Source organism: Melospiza melodia, chromosome 13 (genome assembly GCF_035770615.1).
Source record: "Melospiza melodia melodia isolate bMelMel2 chromosome 13, bMelMel2.pri, whole genome shotgun sequence".
In the NCBI taxonomy this organism is placed as follows: domain Eukaryota; kingdom Metazoa; phylum Chordata; class Aves; order Passeriformes; family Passerellidae; genus Melospiza; species Melospiza melodia.
This window is the reverse complement of record NC_086206.1, coordinates 15058514-15080436: the sequence shown is the minus strand read 5'-3', so window position 1 is coordinate 15080436 and position 21923 is coordinate 15058514. Positions and strand designations below refer to the sequence as shown.

The window sequence follows — 21923 nt, the reverse complement described above, 5'->3', positions numbered from 1 at the left end:
GATGAAAAATACTATAAAGGAAAATTCTCATCAAATTCTTTTCTATGAGGCTCTTGCATGAACTGATTGTTGGTACTAAAACCATTTTACTCAGTGGTCTAAAAAAAGTAAAAATCACAGCTAACCAAAGCTGAAAGCTGTGCAGGGATTGGAAAAGGAGCATACAAGAACAGACAGGTCCCCAATATAAATCACAGCCTGCACTGCTCAGGGAAGCAGACAGGCCAGACCCACCAGCTCTGAAGTAAAAGATGCAGGCAGCTTTGACAGTGTCTTTCCAAAAGAAGGGGAAAACATGGTTGCTGATCAGTTAGGGATGGTCCCTGGAGAAATCACTCATAGGAGCAGTGCAATGCCTCGCTCCAAGGAACACTGAGACTTTTTAACCCTTGCAAGCCCAAGCTGAAATACTTGCACAGTTCTGGTGGCACCTGCCCAGGAGTGTGCTGAAAACTGCAGTCATAATGCTGCAGGAAGAACCCCTGGCAGGCAGACACTGAAGTTTAGTGCTGACAGGTTTGCAAGGAATAGATACATGGGCTGACTTGATTGCATCAAAGATTTGTCCCTGTAAAAATACTGAAGGGCTCATCAATCTCAAGGAAGATCTATGGCAATCAATAATTCTGGCTGTTTCAGATAACAAGCAAGGGCAGTGCTAAGGGAACAGGCAGGAAACCATTTTCTCAGCTCTCAAATACCAAGTTGGAATATTTATATTGGAAATTTTAAAAAATGGAGAGATGTCTCTAGGAAGATATATTCTAATTCAAACAAGAATAACTCAAGGCACCCTGTGACAGACTCACACAGGTTAGACTAGATGAATAAAACAGATCTCTGCCTCAGCTTATGAGGCCATTACTTTGTGTGACAAAACATTCAACATTTTAAACATCATTATTTGAAGGCAAATGTGGGCTGGTGAAACAGTTTATATTTAATCTAAATAGCTACTACAAAAACAGTTACTAAAGTCAATGTAATTGTTACAGATAAGGTGTAAAATACATTTTAAAGTGAAAACACATAGGATCCTTGCAGGGTGAACTGGACAGAGTTGAGCAAGTGCTCTCTGAGAAAGCTGCATCTTTGGTTTGGCCCTACTACAGCTCAACTACCATGAGCCAAACCAGCCCACAACAGCAACATGCTGTTTTTGGAAGAGCCTGGCTTTGGAAACAGCCCCAGAGCTCCATGGCCTGAGCCACTGAACTGCAGAAGGGACCAAGTGAACATGTCATTGCCAGGCCACTTCTGAAGCAATCACTGTTATCTGGTAGCCAACTATAATTCTAGGTTAAAGCTCTTGCCAAAACTTATAAAAGCCACAACAGCTGAGAAGAAAATAAATTGGAATTTTAAACTGTATTTAGCTGATAAAATTAAAGGTGCACTTTCCAGAACATGCCCATACCCAGTTGGGTCAGCCACCATTTCCCAAATGACTTTTTCTAGGAATTGCTTTTCTAGTTGTATTTTGTTCTTAGTGCAAAGCAATACTTTAAAGAGAGCTGATTCACCTATACCTGTTAGTGGCAATTTAAGGAAAATATGAACAGGTTAATATTGTATGGGAGGAGTATATGCCCACTATATATATCTGTTTAAAAGAGTTTTGTAGAAGTACCTTTAAAAAATATTAGAGTAATGGTTTATGTACCTGCCTCAGTATTAAACACCAGATCAAACATGAGATTATTGTTCCTTATTTAACCTTTTTCTTTAACTAAAAAATCCTCACCAAATGGCAAAATTCTGAAATTATGTATACTCTTCCCACTGCTTTTAAATGTAATATCCCAGATTTACAGGGCATCATTTGCAGCAATGCCAGACTGCCACTGTATAAAAATGGTAATTAAACAGACTATTAAAAGAGCATTTTCAAGAATGCCTTGGTTGTAAAAATTCTGCAGCACCATATGATAAAAACCAGAAAAACATGATCCTTTCTATGATCGAAAAAAAGTGGGATTCAACAGATTTGGCAGTGTTTGCTTTTGGGAGGTACCAAACTCCAACAACAACACAATCCTTTGATGCAAGCTGTCCTCCACTCTTTGATCTTCTAGCCTTCTTCTAAAGAGTTTTTTTTTGATCTCTCCTTACACTAACCAACTTACACTAGAGCAGACTAAATGTTTTTTTAAAAGGCAAGTTTATGGCTAGGTCACATTGTATCGGTGGATATACAAACCATGTTTTTGAGAGCATGGCTCAGTGAGTGAACTAAGTCAGCTGCAGCCTGTACAGCTGCAGAGAGCCTTCCTTCCACTGCTTCCCCGAAATCCAGCTGAAAACCACCACAAACAGGGGAGGAGACCTCAGCTCAGCTGGCTCCTGCATAAACTCACAGCCTCAAGAGCTTGAGCACGAGCACAAGGAAAGAAATGATTGATCAAGTCATCTTTGAAGCTGTACCAAGGAGAATGGATGCTTGAGACACAGAGCACAGACTCCTAGCACAAGCTAAGAAGTTGTTCCTAACATGGTCTCCTTGGAGTAACTATCCTTTAAAACTTGAAAAAACCCCTCAAGCTGATAATCATTTGATGTCTGTGTGATTACCCCTTCTGCTAACAAGACACAGTCCACAACCAGCCTTATGTTAAACTCAGCAGAAGCCCTGCTCCAACACCACACTTATAAATGTCACACACATGATAAAGAGGGGATAAATCCAATTCACAACCAATTTCTGACAAAAGGTCTGGTAGGAGCTGGTGGGTTGTTAGTTCAGCATTTCTTTCTCCCATCCCTTTGCCTGGCACCACTAAGGTGCCTGGCTTCTTCAGCAAGGAGACTGAATTAATTACAGGTACAAATCTGGTATATGATACTAGAGCTTTCCCAAATCATTATTTACCCATTAATTCACTATTAATTAGCAAATCAGCTATTAATGCACAAAGAAAACAGGAAAGTCTCAGTGCCACAAGAGCAGCCATGCCTTCCTCCTGGCTTACCTCAGCAATAGTGGACTTGCAGACTTCTCTGGCCACAGATTCAAACTTTGGATCTGTAGTCAGGTTCAGCTTGTAGTTCCACAAGAGCTATAGAGAAAGCATTTGTAGAAAGGGAGTTGAAGAGGTTTCCGTGGAGAAATACAAATATTTTGCTTCAGAAAACAATGAAACATCATTTATACTCAATCTCTATCATCATCCTTCTACAGTGAAATGATCAATAATAAGTCTCCTTGACAACACTTTTGTCCCTTCATATCTGCAATAATTTTCTCATATTGAACAAATTCAGGCTGTCAGAAATCTCTGCAAGGTCATGAGCTGACTCATTAAAAGCAAAGATAGCAAATGAAGAATATTTCATAACTGAGAGGATAAAACAATGACAACTTGCTACCTGCTGCATGCTTAGCAACACCTTTAGCCCACCACACCTTTGTGTGCCATGGTGTGTCTGCCTGATGCAAGTGAACTGGGCAAATTAAACCCTCAATATGAGCAGATGTCATGCTGAAAAACCTTATAAAAACCAAGCAAAAAAAGGCAGGAGACAAAGCAGCTTGATCCTTCTGTGAGGGTAGCCACAAGACAACTTTTTGAATGCAGATATATTTCAAATCTACAGGAGGGCCACTCTTGCTAAGCAAGATAATACATTAGAACTTAGATTGCAAAAATGCCTCTGAAAGGACAACAGTTCTTCCAGGAGCCAGCAATGAGCTCATAAAGGTGCCTCAATGCACAGGATCATTGTGCAAGAATCACTCTTGGGCCAGTCACACCCTGTACATACATACACACATCCCAGATGTCCTCCTGAGGCACCATAAAGTAAAAATACAAAGTAGGGTGTGAAACCTCAACAAATCAATAGCTGAAGTGTTGCCTGATTGCTCTGTTAGCTCATCTGTTTTTCCAGGAACTTAAGTTGCATTTAAACATTTTTCATTAACTTAAAGATTAAGAAGTTGTAAAAATTCATTTAAAAAGCTCTGCCTTGGTGATAAATTAATATAAAAAAGACAAAATTTGGTCAAACTTTTACTTTGACATTTCAATTGTACACAAAACACTGGGAAAACAATCACATGCTCTACACGAGTTTCACACCCACTCCAGGAGGGTGGAAACACAGAGAGAGAACCAAAATCAGAATCAGCATAACTGCACCACCTTCCACACCTCTTATGGTTTTGGAGCTGTGAAAAGCTAAAAAAGGAAGTGATGGTAAACTAGGGTGTTACAGATGGAGTAAATTGTAAACATGAGGTTTAGTAGGTAAAAGTGAATGAATGGGGAACCTGTCCTTGCAAAGAGCACTGTAGGTCTCTCCCAGACAGAAATGGAAGTACAAGATAGAGGACACAAGATGAGAATACATCTCTGCATTTGCAATCTCACACTTTGGAGAGTCTCAAAATGTGATGCTCTCCAAATGAACCTTCCCACAAACAGAAAGAAGGTTAAACTTGCAGCTTGAAACTCCTGATTTTAGCACTAGGCAGTATTTTCCAGGGGATGATCAGCAATTGTACTGCAGAGAGAGGCAAAGAAAACATTTGGACAAGAGACAATCTCTCTGTGGTCTAGTTTTTTGTCACTATCCTTCAATTTGTGCCTGGGAAAATGAGACTTAGCCCACAGTTCCTATTTGTGAATGGCTTCCATAATCCACATCCACCCAATATTTGAAGCAGAGATGCCATCAGTTAATCCAGCAGAAGAAAGATCCAACTTTGACTTCTAAAATTCTCCATTTCTTCTTCATTCAGGTAATTTTTGCTGGCACATTTAAATGTCAGGCAGATACATTTTAATTACTGGAGTTTTCTCTTTTTCAGAAAGACTTAAACAGAAACATGTTGTGCCCTTCATCTGATCCAACCCTGCACAACAGAGAATTACAGCTGCCAATGAAGTCAGACAGTGCTAAAGGTTAATTTATAAACACAGTTGGAAATTACTGGTTGTACAGCATGACTGGGCTTCATCTCTGGAATATATCTTCCAATAATAAAACAAAATACAGCTTCTCAAGCATCCAAAATCAAGACTGTCACTGAGGCATGCACTTGTCTGTCTGTGTTCAGGGCTAACCAAGCAATTAGGGATCTTGATATGGTGTATGCTGGCAGAATAGAAATGAGAAAAACCAAAAGAAACCTAACACCAACCTCAGCAATGAATTTTATGCTTTTTTTGAGAGTCTTGGGATTTGAAGAGTCAGCTTGACAGCCCAAAAACTGGCTAATAGTTTGCTCACTGTTAAACACAGTGCTGAGAGGAAATCTGTTCTAAAACCAGCCAAGTGTCTCAAACTGCCTCTAAATATCACACCCCCACAGCATTTTCCAAACGAGTCTAAGAATTTAGCAGCTGTGAAAGTAATACAGAAGGTGTCAACAGCTGAAATTAAGAGTTTAAATTCAGTACTGCTCACATCTTTGCCAAAAGGAACACATCACACTGCTCCCAGTAACTCACGGGAACCACCCCCCATTTATAAAACAGGAAAGACGTCTGCTATGCTCCCCTGATACAGAAGTACAGTTTGTAAAGTTCTTTAAAATGTTCCACTCTGAAGTCTCCAATAAGACCAATGTTGTTATACTGGGTTAAAGAAGTGACCTTGTGTTCTTCCTCCAAAGGCCAGTACAGAAACCCAAATGTGTCTGATTAATAGCCTTTGCAAAGTACCAAACTATGCAAAATACCTCAGGTTCACAAGAGACAGGAGGTGCAAATGCCATAGCTAGAGAGTGAATAAACAAAGCAATACTTACATGATTGCAGTCTGAAGAGATTTCATTATCTGGCTGAAAGGAGAAAGAAAAGGAGTGTCAGTTTACTACCAATGTGATGCATTTAACAGAGAAGAGTCTAAACTTTTGAAACTAAAATACTGTCAACTCTTCTCCACTGTAATAAACAACTTGACACAATTGACAGGAAATTTTAAAATCTGAATCACAAGAGTGATGATATCTAATTACCAAAAAACGAACAGGTACCTTCAACACTATGGTGAATCAACAGAACAAAAGCACAAGAGTAGCAGCATTTATGTAGACACTACAAAAACATAATGAATGCACTGGCATCTGCCACAATTGCCCAGACTAAGAAGGCAAAAAAGTACCTGAGGGAAAACAAAGAAGTATGAGCAGGATTTTAAAGAAAAATTCGTTTGGTGCATACAACTGAAGGAGAATGGCAGGACTCGCTCCCCTCCCCCAGACTGCAAGGTTCACATTCCCCATTTGAGAAGTAACATCTTTTCTTTCACTTGTACATTAAAGGGCTGGTTCAAAGCAGCCCCAAGATTTATACTTTCAACTGTGAGAACTGGTGACATCCAATATTCATACATCATTTCAAAATATTCACTGTATTCTCCTGGGGAGTTCCTGGGAAAGAACTCTGAGTGCAAACCATCCCATTCTCCTTTCAGCCTGAGTAGCTCTCACAATGAAGAGTTCCTTGAAAAAAGTTAATCACACAAACTCCTATCTCCTCTCCACAGCAAAGAGCACAAAGGCAGGACAAAATCACCTGGCTGTCATACCCACAGCAAAGTCAACCCTGACTCACAAAGTCTCTGCTTCTACTGATACTTAAGATGCCAGACACGCTTTAAGAGCCACAAGACACAAAACCACTCTAAGCTTAAACACATCATTGACACTACAATGTTAGACCTCAGGGATGTGACATCAGAGAACCAGCATTTCAGCAGTTTTGAAGCAAGCAAAGCTTTTCAGTGCAACATTTGCTGCTGCACAATCTGCTACACCAACACATTGGTGCTTTGGGGAACATGAACACAAATTTATGAGGAAAAAAGCAAGCCTGGAAAACGTTTTCAAGCTCTTGATTACAGCCATTATTAACTAAAGGACTTTGATTTTTCATAGCAGTAAGTGGCAGAAATCACCTCTCCACTTTGAACATAAAAAATGGTACCTGAAGGATTACAGCAATTAATTGCAGTTTGGTCAGACTGACATGATCTAAAACTGTATCTCCCAAAGTAATTATAAGTTTGAAAATTTGGATATCAACTTTTTTTAAAAGACTAGCAGATGTCTGCTAGTTATCCTCAGACTGCAGAACTGATTCTTTCAACTGAAAACTAAGATGCCACCCAAATTGCTTTATTTTACAGCAGCCTCTAAGACCAACACTATTGTGACTTACAAAGTGTACTTTCCTTAATTTTCTGCCCTCATCCCACATCCTCCAGCAACAGATGAAGGTTTTAGACTACAAAAAGCTGGGAGGCAGAGTGCCCCCCACTGAAACTGCTGTCTCAGTCTTTTAGTCAAGGATAGTTACCCTACAAAAATATCTAGGCTAGCACTGGAGCTCAGCTATAGAGGACAGGACTTCCTAGCACATTTGCAGGCAGGAGAATTTGTAAGGGTCAGAGAGCACTCCCACAAAACTCTTCAGGGTCACTTCAATTATTTTTGCACCCTCCAAGCTGGTAACCTTAGCTTCAGATCCACCAAAGATCAAAGCTCAGTTTTTTTTTCTGGAAGGATGAGCCCAAAAATATACCTGTTCTCACTGACTTGAGAAGCCTATACAAGCTTTTCTTGAAATACACAACAATAAAATGTTACACATTGAAATACCAGATTTTCCTGTGCTCTGTAGCAAAACTCAGCTCTGTGAGACAAAATCTAGCCTTATTCTTCTGAGAAGAGTAATGGAACTTAACTGAGACCTTCACTAAGCTTTAGTACTGCATTCATTCACAGCTCAGTACCTAAATAAGCAAAGTGTATTATCTAGCCAATAATCCTTTCAGGGTGGAACAAGTTGGCCCCCTGCTAGCCAAGAGCTGTGATCCTCCTTCTTACCACTGGAATGTTGGAGAGGTGGGTCCATGCAATGCTGACCTGCTTCTCCCTATTTCAGTGAAGCAGCATGAGAAAAACAATCCTTCCAGTTTCTTTCTGATAAACTGAAGGGCAGAGTTTGAAGAAGGGGAAGAAAAATATCCCCAGTGCAACCCACACACGTTCTGCCTGTGGCCCTCTCTGCACTACATCCACCCAAGAAACCTTCCAAGGGAGCAGTTTCAGAACTATATGCAGTAAGAGTCATTAAAAAAAAAGCAAGTTTCAAATTACCACTAAGGGAAGTTGAAGAGCAAGAAAAGCTGCATTGTGTCAGTCCCACATGGTGAGCTTGTGGAACACGGATGCTCAGAAGACCCCCAGGGCAAGGGGAAGGAAGAGAGCAGCCTAAACCAGCACCACATGCTAGTCAAGGCATTTCAGGAGAGAAAGCTGATGGCAAGGACATTCCACTGATTAGCAAGAGAGGACTCCTCATACCTCTCCAAAGTGAAGGATTAAAAACAGCCTTTACAGAAAATGTGTGTGCCTCTGGGCTCACAGGAGCCTTTGCTGTTTAGCAGCTTCAGTGGGAATATATTGCCTCTCTTTACAGTTCTCTAAGAAGTCCTCCAAGCTCCTTCACGCACTAACACTCACATTCCAGAGCACAAACACCACTTCCTACCTCCCTGGGAAAGCAGAGATTAGAACAAGTACCACATATAAGAAAGCCTGAACAGAAAAAGCATTTTCTTCCATACAACCACAAACAACAGCCACAAATCACATTGCATTAGTGTTATGAACTCCACAGAAAAATTCAAAGGCACTGTTGTGTTTAAAAGTGCCTTTTCCCATCCACCAGATCTGAACTCACTGAAGAAAACCATGACAGTCATCCATCCCTCTCTAAACTCTCTGCTTTGGCAGCAGTATAAAATAGGTCAGAACTATACAGCAAGGTGAGCAGCCCAGCACCACTACCCAGGCCCAAAGGGCCATGAGGTGTTGGTGCTTCAGCAGCAGAAATGGACCATCATCATGCTGGGAGCCACAGGAACTGGAAATGGTGACTGAAGCAGGGTCATGCATCACCACCCAGTGCTCAGCACACTGCCTGGGGTGCAGTTACAACCACTGCCTCAGGGACAGTCAGAGCCCCTTCCAGCTGGGTATACAGCACACACTCCATTTGGTCTTACTACAGCACATCCTAAGGAAAAATAATTCACACCATGGGATTTTGAGAAGCAAACTAAGTACCCTGATCAACTGATGTGGATGAGAATGGTGAGGTTGGTTGCCCAAAGAAGTTGAGGATGACGTGTCCCTGAAAGTGCTCAAGGTTGGATGAGGCTTGGAGCAACCTGGTCTAGAAGAAGGTGTCCCTTCCCATGACAGGAGGTTGGAATGAGATGACCTTTAAGGTCCCTTCCAACCCAAACTGTTCTACAGCTCTGTGGAAGTCAAGGTCTTGGGAAAACGCTGCAGGAATTATTTTATATCTCCAGCACTAAGATTCCTTTCCTTCCTTGCAAAAGTCATGCAAATGAAAGAGTCTGAAGTGAACTGCTCAAGTACCTTGATTTCCAGAATTTAATCTCTCCTGAGAGCAGAAGATGGGATAACAGCAGACATTTCCACTACTCTTATGGGGTGATGGCAGACATTTCCAATATTATTTTAAGGCAAGAATAACAGTGAACTTGTTGAAAAGCAAGAACCAGGCATATCTCAAATACTGACTGATGGATAATCTTCAGACATTGAAGACAACAGACTTTGGACCTGCTCAGGCAAAAGCCATCAAGAACCAACATGGATCAGAACAGCCAAATAAAAAAGCAATTGGCTTATGGATGGGAAGAACCCAGTAGATGTTCTCTTCCTAAATTCAGGAAGATTGCAAAAACCTCAAACAAGTCAATTAGGAGAAGATGCCACTGAAAGCAGCTGCATTCCTATGAAGGAGAGGGCAGACAGAAGCCCAGGTGCAGGTGGTCCCCAGTTTGCTGCACTGTCACACAGTTATGGCACAGAGGATGGTGCACACAGACACACAGGGCAGGCAGCTCATCTTCTGGTTTTTCACTTTGATCTAAACAAACACCACCACAATGTCCTGGTGACATTTATCACCAGGATCTGTAGAGAAGCATCTAAGGAGGAGGCCAGAGAGCTGCTAAAGGGACAATTGGCTTCGTAGCTGTGTCCTTCCCACAGATAAGAGCCATCTCTTCAGCAAACACACCCAGCCAGGACAGCAAACTCACAGTGAAGTGATTCAATCCTCAGGTACCAAGCTAGGTAGACTTGCTGGACACCTGGAAACAGCACAGGCCAGATGCAAGGTAGGGATCAAGGAGACATCTGGTGGAGCCACCCTCCTGCAAACCTGATCCCTTTCCAATGCAACCACTTGGAAATATTCTGCAGAAGAATTTCGGGAAACATGAGGAGATAGAGTAGTCTAGGCAAGAATCAACACAGCTTTTGTAAAGGAAAAACCACACATCACACAACCACCCATGCTCCAAACCTACTGAAACATCCTGGAGCTCTGAGCCAAGAAGCATATGGCTACAGTAAACCATTTTCACACATCCTGCAATCCTGAAAAAGTCATGTGTGACAGGAAAGTTAAAACCAGTGATAATTTAAGTTCAAAACAGATGAGAAGATGTTGTAACTTAATTACACATTTAGTGAGCAATAAAAGTTAAACTTGTTAAGCCAAGCTTGAAATACTCTCTAATGCCAGTGAACTCTTAGTACTAAAAACAAACCCTGTGTTGTCATGTCAGCAAAACCACTTTATATTTACCATCCATGCTTTGAAAAGTCACTTTAAAGCATGGTAACTTTGGTGCATGATATATCATGCAAAAAACTGTACTCTCCTAGCTTCCATATACTTTGCTTATTTCATATAAATAATTTTTCCCAGTTACAAACAGAGCTAAAGTCTGCAATGCAGCAAATCATTTACCCAAATAATTAAGTCCATATTGGTTAGGTGTTCCCAGTTTATGTAAATGTATTAGCCCAAGTTATACAAAAACATCAAAACATACACAGGACTTTGTGCATAAAAAATAAACTATCAGGACCAGCAGCAATTTCTTTAGTCATCTAGCACACACACAGCATAAGGGGCACATCAAATTCTGCTACTTTTTAAAGCTGTTTTAACTGAATTCTGCATTCCACAAACTTTTCCACCTTTGCTGACATTTCATATCCTCCAGGGGTATGACACTATTAAGCTAAGTATGCTTATTCAGAAAAAATAGCACAAAGCAACATCAAAAAACTCCAGCACAACATGTGTGTCCTTCTGGCTCAGCAGCCATGTGAAAAGGAGACAAGGATGAAGCAGGCCCTGTCCCCTCATACTTTGAGGATCCACTATTCAGTATCTGCTTCAAACACCAAGAAAGCTCAGCAAGTCCTACTCTTTTTGTTGTAGCTGTGATAGAAGTCAAAAATGGTTTTGCTTGTTTCACATTTGACGTTGAGCAAGGTCCTCAGCAGGCTGTGTACCTTTCCTGCACAGCAGAGACCCCTCCATGGCCAAATACCAAAGGCAGGAAAAGCACAGAAAATGGTCAAGCTTTAATTCTGGTGATCAGAAGTGACCACAGACCAAGGTGCAATTTTAAGGAAACACAGATTCCACTTGCCTGACTGGGCAAATATCTTTGCTGGCTCCTACCAGCAAATCACTTTCACTGAGCTGGCTGTTCCCACCCCTGCAAAGCTGCAGGGTGGGTGCTCAGAGGCTGCACATCTGTGCTGGAAGGGCCACAGCCTTGTCACACCAGCTGTTCTTGTCCCTGCTGCTTCTGCCTCCCTGCACAGGGAACTCTAAAGCCCCTGAGCCCTCTCAGCCTTTCTCCTTTCAACACAGATCCACACATCAGAGCATATTCCAACAGTCAGCACAATCAAACCAAATTTGCCCCAGATGTTTGGTTGTTCTTCTCTTAGTCCCTCTCTTCCTCCTCTCAAAGGCTTTCCAGGCAGTCCTAATGAGTTGTGGAACAAGACAGACCTTGAAATTATGGGTTTGCCACCTAAGTTTGGCAGCACTGCTACCAGATATAATGTTTCCCACAACACTCCTCCACAACAGAGCTCTGCTGCTAAGCATAGCACCGACACTGAGCTGCAGATCCTGCCAGGAGGTTTCAGGATTTGCTCCTGGAAAGCTCTCTCACAATGCCAGCAAAAAGCTTCAGAGACCAAAAGGCATGCAAGGATGCTGGCAGAGTCACAAGACAGGATAAAAGGAGAAGGGATGAAGAACCGTTGTCCCACCAACCAAGGTGACAGGGAGACTGCTGCCCTCCTCACCCCTGTAGTTGACTCGAGCCCATCATACCATCCAAAACTCAGCAAATCAACAGGAAACTGTAGTTTTAGAGTTTTCTGCCAGGTTAGTACAAATGGAATTATGGAATAGTCCTCCCAGCACCACTGAGCTTACTGGGAACACAGTGGCATCCCCACCTGCAGCATCAAGCAGTCCACAAGCTATGGTGAGACAACTTTCCTTTCAAACCTTTTAGAATGGCATTCTGCCTTAACCCCAACCAGAAACATTGCAGATAAACTTTAGAGTATTCCAGTAGAGGCAAAATCAATAGCATGAGCACTGACAGTACTGCACAGCATCCACTGGTGATGCAGAGGACAAACAAGTCAAGAAAGAAATGGAGGTCTCAAAAAATAATTCCAGTGCAGCAGCTAACGAAGAGCTTTTATCAAATACATTCATAATCTAAGTAAAATTCTGTGACTTATTCTCAATACAGAGACTCCACATCTGTTGACAGTATATACCCATAGAACTTCAAGTTGCACTTTACAGAAAGCTTCCAAAAAGCTGCTAAGAGTTCACAAGCAATATTCAGTTTTACACAAAATAGAAGGCTGTTGTACATGGAGTGGTAAAGCCCCTGTCTCCTAAGATGAAAGCAGTGCTCTAACCATGCTTTGTTCTTCAGAGAATCATGTTTTGGCTGCACATGGCCTGGAACCAAAGAAATCCTTTGTAAATTAGCTTTGTACAGGAGCTAAGAAAGCAGTGCACACCAAAAGCTCCATGTACCAAAGCAGAGAAGTGCAGGTTTCAGAGCAAAGGCTGCTTACTCATCACCCCACTCCCACAGCCAGGGGGAGGGAGTTCTGTGCTGCAGAGCAAAGCCAAGAAGCACTGACACCCCCCCTTGCCCACAGCTCCATTCCACCACCACTGCTGGAGAGCACCTCTAACCAGCACCAGGCTCCCCTGCCAAGGGCTGTTGCTTCATTCAGCAGAGTGAACAATGCCCTCAACACTCCACCAGCCAATATTCATATTTGTCTTTGTTATTCAACATGCAGGCTCGTGACTCCAATTTTCCACACTGAAAGCCACACGGTGCTCCCAAGGATCCCTCCCCCTCCTGCAGCAAGGCACATGTGTCACATCAATCAGAGCCCATCCTCACCAAGGCACAATAAGCATCTCCAGCATCTCCTGCCCTGCTCAGGGCACGAGCAGCACTGCTTTAATCCTAACGATTTACATTCATGCATTCCACCTCCAAACCAAAATAAGACAAGCATCCAAACAGGTGGGAAGCAGACTCTGCTATTTTTAACTCCTGCCAGCTATTCTGTTTAGAGGCAATAAAAATCAAAAGCCTCAGAAAAGCCACTTCAGCCTTAACCACAAACCACAAGAAGAACAATTTTAATTTGAAGTCTTCCTTTCTTCCTTCAGGACAGTGGTGAGAGGAACAATTACATTTAACATCACTACTCCCAAAACAGGATGGGTATTACATTATACATGGATGAACAGGCCTGTAGAGGTTCTTACACAACACCCAGCACTAGTCCCTGGCTGTCACAAGAACAGGACTATTTTAATCTTCTGCATGGTGTATGTCACCCAGAATTCCCATGCAGTATTCAACATCAGTTTTGTTATCTGGCAATGTCAACAAGAGGGACAGGATTTACAAGAGACCCCACACACCAGCTTTCCAGTGCTATTACACCGCAAGAGACTTCCTGAAAGTGGAAAGTCCCCTGGACCTGCCTGTGAGATGAAATGTGATGGGGAAGTCTCCCTCAAAAGCAGGAGCACCCTGAGTACAGCCAGGGCAGACACTCCTAACAGCTGGATTTGAAATATAACACTGGAATTTTCTTCAGAAGATCTGCAGGGGCCCAGCACATCACTCACTTCACTGCAGTGAGAAGCAGGTGAAGAACAAGAGTCTTGAGTAGGGAAACTCCCTGCTGTTAAATTAAACTCTTTCAGTTCTTCTCTCACTTAAACACCAACTACAGTCACTGACTTTATCATCCCCTGTATGTGTCAATTTGATCACAGTACTATTCAAACACCAAAGAAATCTGACAAATGCTCAATGACCAGGGCCAGCCACCACCCCTCCCCTCAGCTGAGCCCATCTTCTCTTTATGACAACATCCACAAGCTCACTGGAAAAGCTGTAGGGATTGCACAGCTGCCCAGAGACTCCAATGGCAGCCTGAGGCTCCCCAAGGCTGTGGTGACACAATGAAAACACGGACAGGACACATCCCAGGGTAAGTTCACCATGACAGACATAACATGGGAGCTGAGAAGAGCCATGTCAAGTCAAAAGCCAAACAAGCTCTTGACTTGACACCACTAATAATGGCCAGAAGCCAGGATTTTAAAATACTTTAAGAGACCACCTCATGCCAGGAAAAAGCCTGACTTGCTCTGTTATTCATTCTCCAATTCTTCCAAAGCAACTTCTCTGGTTATTCAAAAGAAAGCAGTCCATTAAACTAGAGAGGCCAGGATAAATTCACTTAAGGAACAACACTGCGCTTGTACACAGGGGGAATAAGCAAATAAGCACAAAGGGCTAACACATATTAAGGTCCACAGCCCAGCCCACAACAGCAGCTTGTGAGCAGCATCACTCTGCAACAGAGAAATAGGACATTGCCTTAGCAGTCCACAGGATTTCTCCAACCCTGGATGAGTTTCTCCCATGAGATCTGTTTTGCTGGATTCTCACCATTGCCTGCTGAACTCAGCAGGAAAGATCTGAAGGCTATTTTTAGAGAGTCCTAGAAAGAGCACAATGCCCCCCCTCCACTTCAAGTTCTTCCCATACAGGAAGGGCTGACCATAAGATGCACATCTAAAATAAACCCTGCTCCCTAAGCTACCCTGCACTTCATAAGGCACTACTGAGCTGCATTTCCCATACAATAGCTGAAAACAACCTACCATCAATTTTGCAACCTACCATCCTTTATAAATTAGAAGGCACTCAACAGAAAGTTCTGAAACTCTCCTTAAGGCAGTCAGGCAGAGTGTCCATCCTGTTGTACCCACAATTTAACAGCTCTAGTTACCATTTTTTGCCATCATCCTCAGTAAAATGAATTTTAGGTACATGTATTCTGGATCAGGCAAAAAACCACTGGTGAGGCCAAGCCAACTGAAGCCTTAGTCATAGAGAGGTACCCACCACCTGCCTCTGACCAAGAAACAAGAAATTCAAGGAAGCACAAGCAACCAGAATGGGAGTCCTTTCTCCTTACACTGGAGAACCAAAACAACCACCAAGTCCATCCCATGGTCCCATCAATCCACTAGACTGGGCAAGGTGTACCACATTCAAAATTCATGAGGACACTGGAGGATTGCTCTGTGACAAGGGACTCACAGAGGGTAAATCTGCTCTTGAAGCCATAAATACCCCACTTGGGAACCTGCTAACACACTTCCAGGGCAACCCTTCTGCTCCGTGAGCTCATTGCCAGCTTCTGACAAATGAGCCCTTTCCACAGGTACAGACAAAATAGATTCTCAAGTACAACTGCTTTCACATCAATGCCTTGAGGATGAGGCTCTGAACAGGAACTAAGAGAGCAATTCTTTCTAATAATTAAGAATTTAAAAAAAATTCTTGTTCCCAAGTCCCAAAGGTCACAATGACCAGGAAAGCTAGACTGAGGTATTAAGCATTTTTTCATGTAAAACAACTATTCTGATCCAGTATTTGAGTACTTTTAGTTCTACTTCAACAATAGTCATCTTCTGCATTTTAATTAAGTTTCCCATTTCTATCCAAAAGCAGCTTAACACATGGAGAAGTAATTCAGTAGATAATGGCTTGCCATTTTAAAACATTATTAAAAAAAGATAGAAACATTAACATGCAAGCATTTAAATAATTACAGATCATATCAATTTAGTCAGGAAACATACCAAGCTTAGCAATAAAAGCTAAGATTAGCTGCAAAATAGTATCACCAAACTAGAAAGCTCTAGAAAGATTACTAGAGTGTTCAAGCAAGACTGAAATTATTCAAATCTAAGCTCCTTGCTTATTTAAATCAATCTGCCTGGGAGCCACACAAATTGTTGTGGTAAATTGATTTCCCTAGTGTCTGGTTCTCCTTTCACATGAGCCATGACAAGAAAAAGACCAGAAAGACAAGATGAAACCAGCTGATTCACAACATCATTAGGCATTCTGCATTCAGACAGATTATACATCACAACATCAGCCCAAGTTATAAATGTCTTGGCGAGAGAAGGCGGCCGGGCTCGGTGACTCACAGGTGCAGGGCTCAGTCACTCACTTCAGCACCAAACCACAAATGCCATTTTTTCTTCTTGGAGACTCCAGCAGTGCCACATGGCTAATGCACTTTATTTTACTTTACTACCTAATTTCTGCTATACTTCAGCAATACACACCTAGATTTTATCTAAAGCAATTTTCAGCCAGCCTGCTGGGCTAATGCCTTTACTGATGTGAAAAATACAGTGGGGCTTCATTCCTTCTTGGCCAAAAGGTAGAACATGCCACTCAAAAGGAGTCTTACTGAAACTTAAATAAATGCTTATAGCATTTACCTAAAGAATTGTGCTGGTATAAATGGCAGCTTGTTTTGAAGATGGACAGAGAAGAAAGATTAAAAAAAACCAAAACCATCAAGCGGGATCACAGAAGTTTCCAAGATAACCTTTCCTTCACCAAGAAAAGCCATTTGAGCTTTTTTTCCAGGATGAAGTTTTTGTGCACACCTAATGAAAGCCATTGCTGTGTGTTCATTTCCCACAGGGGAGACACATTTCATATGAAAAGAGTTATCCAGAAACGTTTACTATACACATCTGCACCAATAAGGAAATGAGTCATCAACCCACTGGCAGGCCTGATTCACAGCACAGAGCACACTTCAGCTATTTAGGAATCTGGGTATGGAATACAGGGGAAAGGCAGATGCAATCCATGAGGCATTTTAAGAGACTGCTTTTGAAATGCCAACTAAATGTATTTTTTCCCACCTTTGCTTGGGTGTAATTTCCTCAAAAGCACAGGACCAGCATGGTGCTGTACACAGCTGCAGAACTTTTCACCTGGATAAATCATAATATTTTCTTTATATAACTAAATGAAAAGCAAACCCTGGATAAAACTGCTTCAATATTGTTCAACAGAAAAATGAAGATGAATAAGTCCTTACAGCCAGCGCTAAGGCAAGGCTTCCATGGGATTAGTAACAAACTACCGAATAAAAATTCTGCTTGCCTTCAGAATATGCAAACAAAAGCCCTGTTACAGGACCAAACCAAGTACCTCTCCTCAGTTCTCTACATGGAATAAAGGATAAAAATAAAGAAAATTGTACATAAATCTTCTTATTTAAAGCCTCTGCAGTTTCTTACAAAGTTAGATACATATTTAAGTTGTTAACCTTGCTCCCAGAAGAAGCCCAGAGCACTGAGTGCAGCACACTTCTCCATAGGTACTTGGTCTACTCTGCCATAGAAGCTTGGCTTTAAATGTATTTTGTGGTTTTGAGTGCTCCTTTCCAAAAAGCACTAGGGTTTTTCAGCTCGAACTGCTCAACTCAATAGTTAGATAGAGCCATAAAACCAAGCACTTTGCTTGAAAATTCTGAATTGTAATGGTAATTCAAGGGATTTAAAATGATACCATGGTAAGCAGCCAGGTCAGTATCAGTTCCCCTCAAGCCAGGGAAATTATAGCTGACTAGCTTTGCACTGATGAGCAACTTCATAAAATGAAATAATAAAAAAAGAAAAAGAAAAAGCCACATTTGATGCTGGATTTTAGAAGAGAGCTTGAAGAGCTTTCTGGAAATGTTAGTAGAAAAATGTCTTACTGGGACACAGGAGAGCCAGACACCTGCCTGCAAATCCTCCCAATTACTGTTTCCATAACTCCTACTTAAAAAGCTATGAATAAAGACAAGCTGCAATTAAAAAGACTGAGCACACCTACAGCTTTTCTGCTAATAACGACAGAAAGAAAATAATGGGGGAGAGAGGCAGAGGGGAGAACAGCAATAAGCTCATCACTGCCACAGCTCTGTACCAACACAAGGCACAATGCTCTGCACAGGACCACCACCAACATCACTGCTGAACAATCCTCACCTGTCAAAACACAGGAATTAAATCAACAATTCAACTGCTCTAGAAACAGCTGGTTATTCCTTCTCACCATTATTCCTGACAAACAATAAAATCAATTACAAAGCTCAGGAATAAAGACCTAAAATCTGGGGCAGGCTGGAAGGGCTGCAGGCATGTACTCAGGCAGTACTATGCTGTCTTCTTGCTGTAACAGAATTTTCTATTCTGTCCAAAAGAGAACTTCAAAGTTTAAGGATTCAGTCAGCAACAATTAACACTTAATATATTAAAACACTTCATTCTAGACTCTGGTCAATGGTGATGGTTTCAATAGTCACACACTATTAAACTACCTGAAGAGACACACCCAAGAAAGGTACAGAACTTCTGAGGCCTGGTGGTGGCTGAAGAAATAAACACAACTGCAAATCTCTGATCTCTAAAGGCAGAGAAATGCCCAACAGGCAATACTGAGTTTTCAGGATTAGTTCCAGTAAGCTGGTGGTAAAGCTCAGACAATCCTCACTGAAGAGCCTGGTAATGTGGGAAAATGATTTTGTCCTAACCAATAAGCAGGATAAAGATGTTTCCCCAACAGATAATGCTTGAGAATGGGACTTAAAGAATTTGATCTGTTCTTATCCAAGTGGCACAGGGAGCTGATGTGGTTTGCACACCCACAAAAAGGCAGTGGCAAACTTCTGGGGACATTCAGGGGCAGAGGTGACAGCAGTACTCTCAGGTAAGCAGGTTTCCACCCCATGTGAGCCTTCATATCCCTTGCATGCAGATCCCTATCTGCATGATAAGAAAACTTTTTGGGATAGCACAACTTTCAGAGCAAGGTGAGATCTGAATGCTGTAAGCACAGGCCAACATTGAGACCAGAACTACCTGCTTTGGTCTCCTTGAGATCTTTAAATAGCCTTGAGGAGTTCTTGTTCAGGGTGAGAATCAAATCTGTTGCCTGAAAAACCTTGTCAATCTCCATGCAAAAGCAAAATAAAACTTTAAAATGTACCCATCAGATTATTAATTTATTTCTCTTTTTGGATTATCACACAATACAGAGTAGAAAATGGACACACAATTCTCCCAAGGCAGTTTTTAAGGAGAGAGAAACCCCAGAACACCAGAGGTACAACATTTATCAAACAGATCTCCTTCAGGAAGAAGTCAGATATTTCCAAATGACATCAAGAAGTAGGAGCATGCCTGATAAAAGTGTATGAAGAAAGAATATCTGGCACAACAAGAGCAGATACTACCTCTTAGGAGACACTTTGGATTTTACTTTTATGTTTTTAGTGAAAATTAAGTCTTAGCAAAATATATACTAAAAGTGAGCATTCAACAGTCCAATGGAATCACTTGGGTAAGAATCCCAATGAGACACAACAAGAGTTTGAGGCATCTAAAAAAAACAAGAGCAGATGGAGAAGGAATTCAAGAGCAAAATAGCAAAATCTTCTCCAGCACCTATTCAGCATTCAGAGACAGCCCTTAGGGGTTTTCCAATCCTCCAATAATTAGAAAGTTATCACACAAAATCTTATACAAAATCACTTTGAACTCAAATGGCACAATAAGGAAGAGAGATGATTTACACAGTGAGAGCAAGATTACAGAATCATGGAATAGTCTGGGCTTGTAAAGGTCATTTAAAGATTTTTCTTTTCCTTTGTATGCATTTTTATCAGCTACATTTTTAAATATGCAGCTCCTGGTGAGTGCCAGGCTTGGCATCAACAGACATGGTTGGGTGCTCTTTGCCCAGACTACAGCACACAGCAATACATTACCTCCATCCTCTCTGCCCTCCAAAACAAGAGGCAAGGACAGAAAAGCCTTAGAGCAAATTAAGAACTGCCATGATCAGACAATTTTCATTTAATCACAACCCAGGCATTCCAAAAGTAACATTTTCAGGCTTCCTGAAGCCTGCAAAATTGAATTTAGGAGATTCGGGTTTACATTTCTGACTATTACGTAGCATCTACCAGATTACCTGAGGCAACCAGATTAACAAGGATATTTTTATAATGGATAATCTAGGAAATTACCAAACCAGCCTACACACTGAGGTCAAGAACAGAATACTATGAAATAACTTTGATTTTCACCTCTTTCTGCACAAGAAATGATCTTTATTTTTTTCCCAGACAAATCTTAAAACAATTAAATTCAAAATAAAACACTCAAGAGTATTACACAACTGAGGTGGTACAACTGCTTGGCAGAGCACTTGACAAGCCCACCATCTTCACTCACACCTCTCAAGCTGCTGAAGCACTGACATCCCAGTGTCACCCACACTGGGCAAGCAGCAACAGAAGGCTCACAATGCACAGAGGTGCAATACAATTAAATGTCCATCTAACCCTACCCAGTGACACAGAGCTTTCCTCTGCATCTGTGTTACAAAGCAAAAGGTCTCTGGTGCTTTTAAGTGAAGTCTGTCAGAACTCAGGAAATAATAGTTGGTGAATTGTAACATGCAGCAGTTGGTGAGGGAGGATCAAAAAAATCCTCAAACCGCTCTCCTTGCTTCTCCTCGCTTCTCCTCACAAACTTCTGCAAGGAGTTTTTATTTCCTGCTTTCCACTGAGATGATTTCACACACAACAGCCTCCAGGGTCAGTGCTGCAGGGGGAGAAGATGACACAGGGTAAGTGCAGCATTAACTTGGATCAGCCTGAGCCATCATGAATCTGCTCTCTCAAAAACAATCCCCAGGCCCAGCTCAACCTGAAAGCAGGCTAGAATCCAGCAAGAAAAATCCTTATGATCCATCTCAAGTCCTGAGAGCAGCTCTTACCCTAAGAAACCAAAGACCACAAACCTGTGAGGAAGTTACACTTACAGGCTGACAGAACAGCTTGTCTGACTTTAAACAGAGTAATTTTCATAAATAAATAAATAAATATATTTTTTTTTAAAAAGGCCCAGTGTGCCAAAGTGACTGCCAATTCTTCCGGCAAATTGGATGAGAAATGAGAGTGAATTGTGGATTAATGTGTTTCAGGACTTATTCTGAAGTCTTCTCTGCTCTGAACTCACCTTCCTGTGCTAAATGTAGTGCATGGCCAAAAAGCTGGTTTGTTCCTCATCAGTTATATTTGTCATTACATTTTAGGGCACAAGACTTGCAAACCCAACATTTTGCAGGTAACCACCAAGTTGTAAAAGAACATGCAACAACCACAAGGGAGCCCCTGCACCAAATCCAACTTAAACCACTGCCAGAAAGGCTGTTCTGCTCTGACTAAGCTCCCAGGCTTGTTACCACAAGCACTAGATCTGTAGTTTCCCACAGATTCACACATTTGCAAGTAATTTAAGATATCAGAGGATTCAGCTCACTGCAACTTGCAAAGCTGCTTCTCTGAGTACAAGCAGTTGCAGAATCTATGGTCCTACTTCCTCAAGTAACCAATTGCTACTGCACAAGAAAATAACTGCTGACAGAAAATCAAGCTGCTCCACTTGTTCTTGCAACACAAAATTGGGAAGATAAAGAATAATTGAAACGTATCTTCTTCTGTCATGCTTTTCAGTGATCTGTCCTTCACTGATCCGAGGCCTCCCATTCCTAGTGAAGTGCTGAACAAGGATAACCTGATGAACATGCAACCAGCAGTAAGCAAATGA

At 41.7% G+C, this 21923-nt stretch overlaps 1 protein-coding gene across 1 annotated transcript in view; it reads right to left on the bottom strand.

Moving 5' to 3' along the window:
- The window catches only part of GLG1 (golgi glycoprotein 1), an 82298-nt gene that overhangs the window by 38656 nt on the left and 21719 nt on the right, over window positions 1-21923 (bottom strand). Inside the window, exons 2-3 of the mRNA XM_063167879.1 lie at window positions 5753-5785; window positions 2970-3056 (exon numbers count right to left, since the gene is read on the bottom strand). Of these exons, the coding sequence (XP_063023949.1) occupies window positions 2970-3056; window positions 5753-5785 (120 nt within the window). The remainder of the gene's footprint in view (window positions 1-2969; window positions 3057-5752; window positions 5786-21923) is intronic.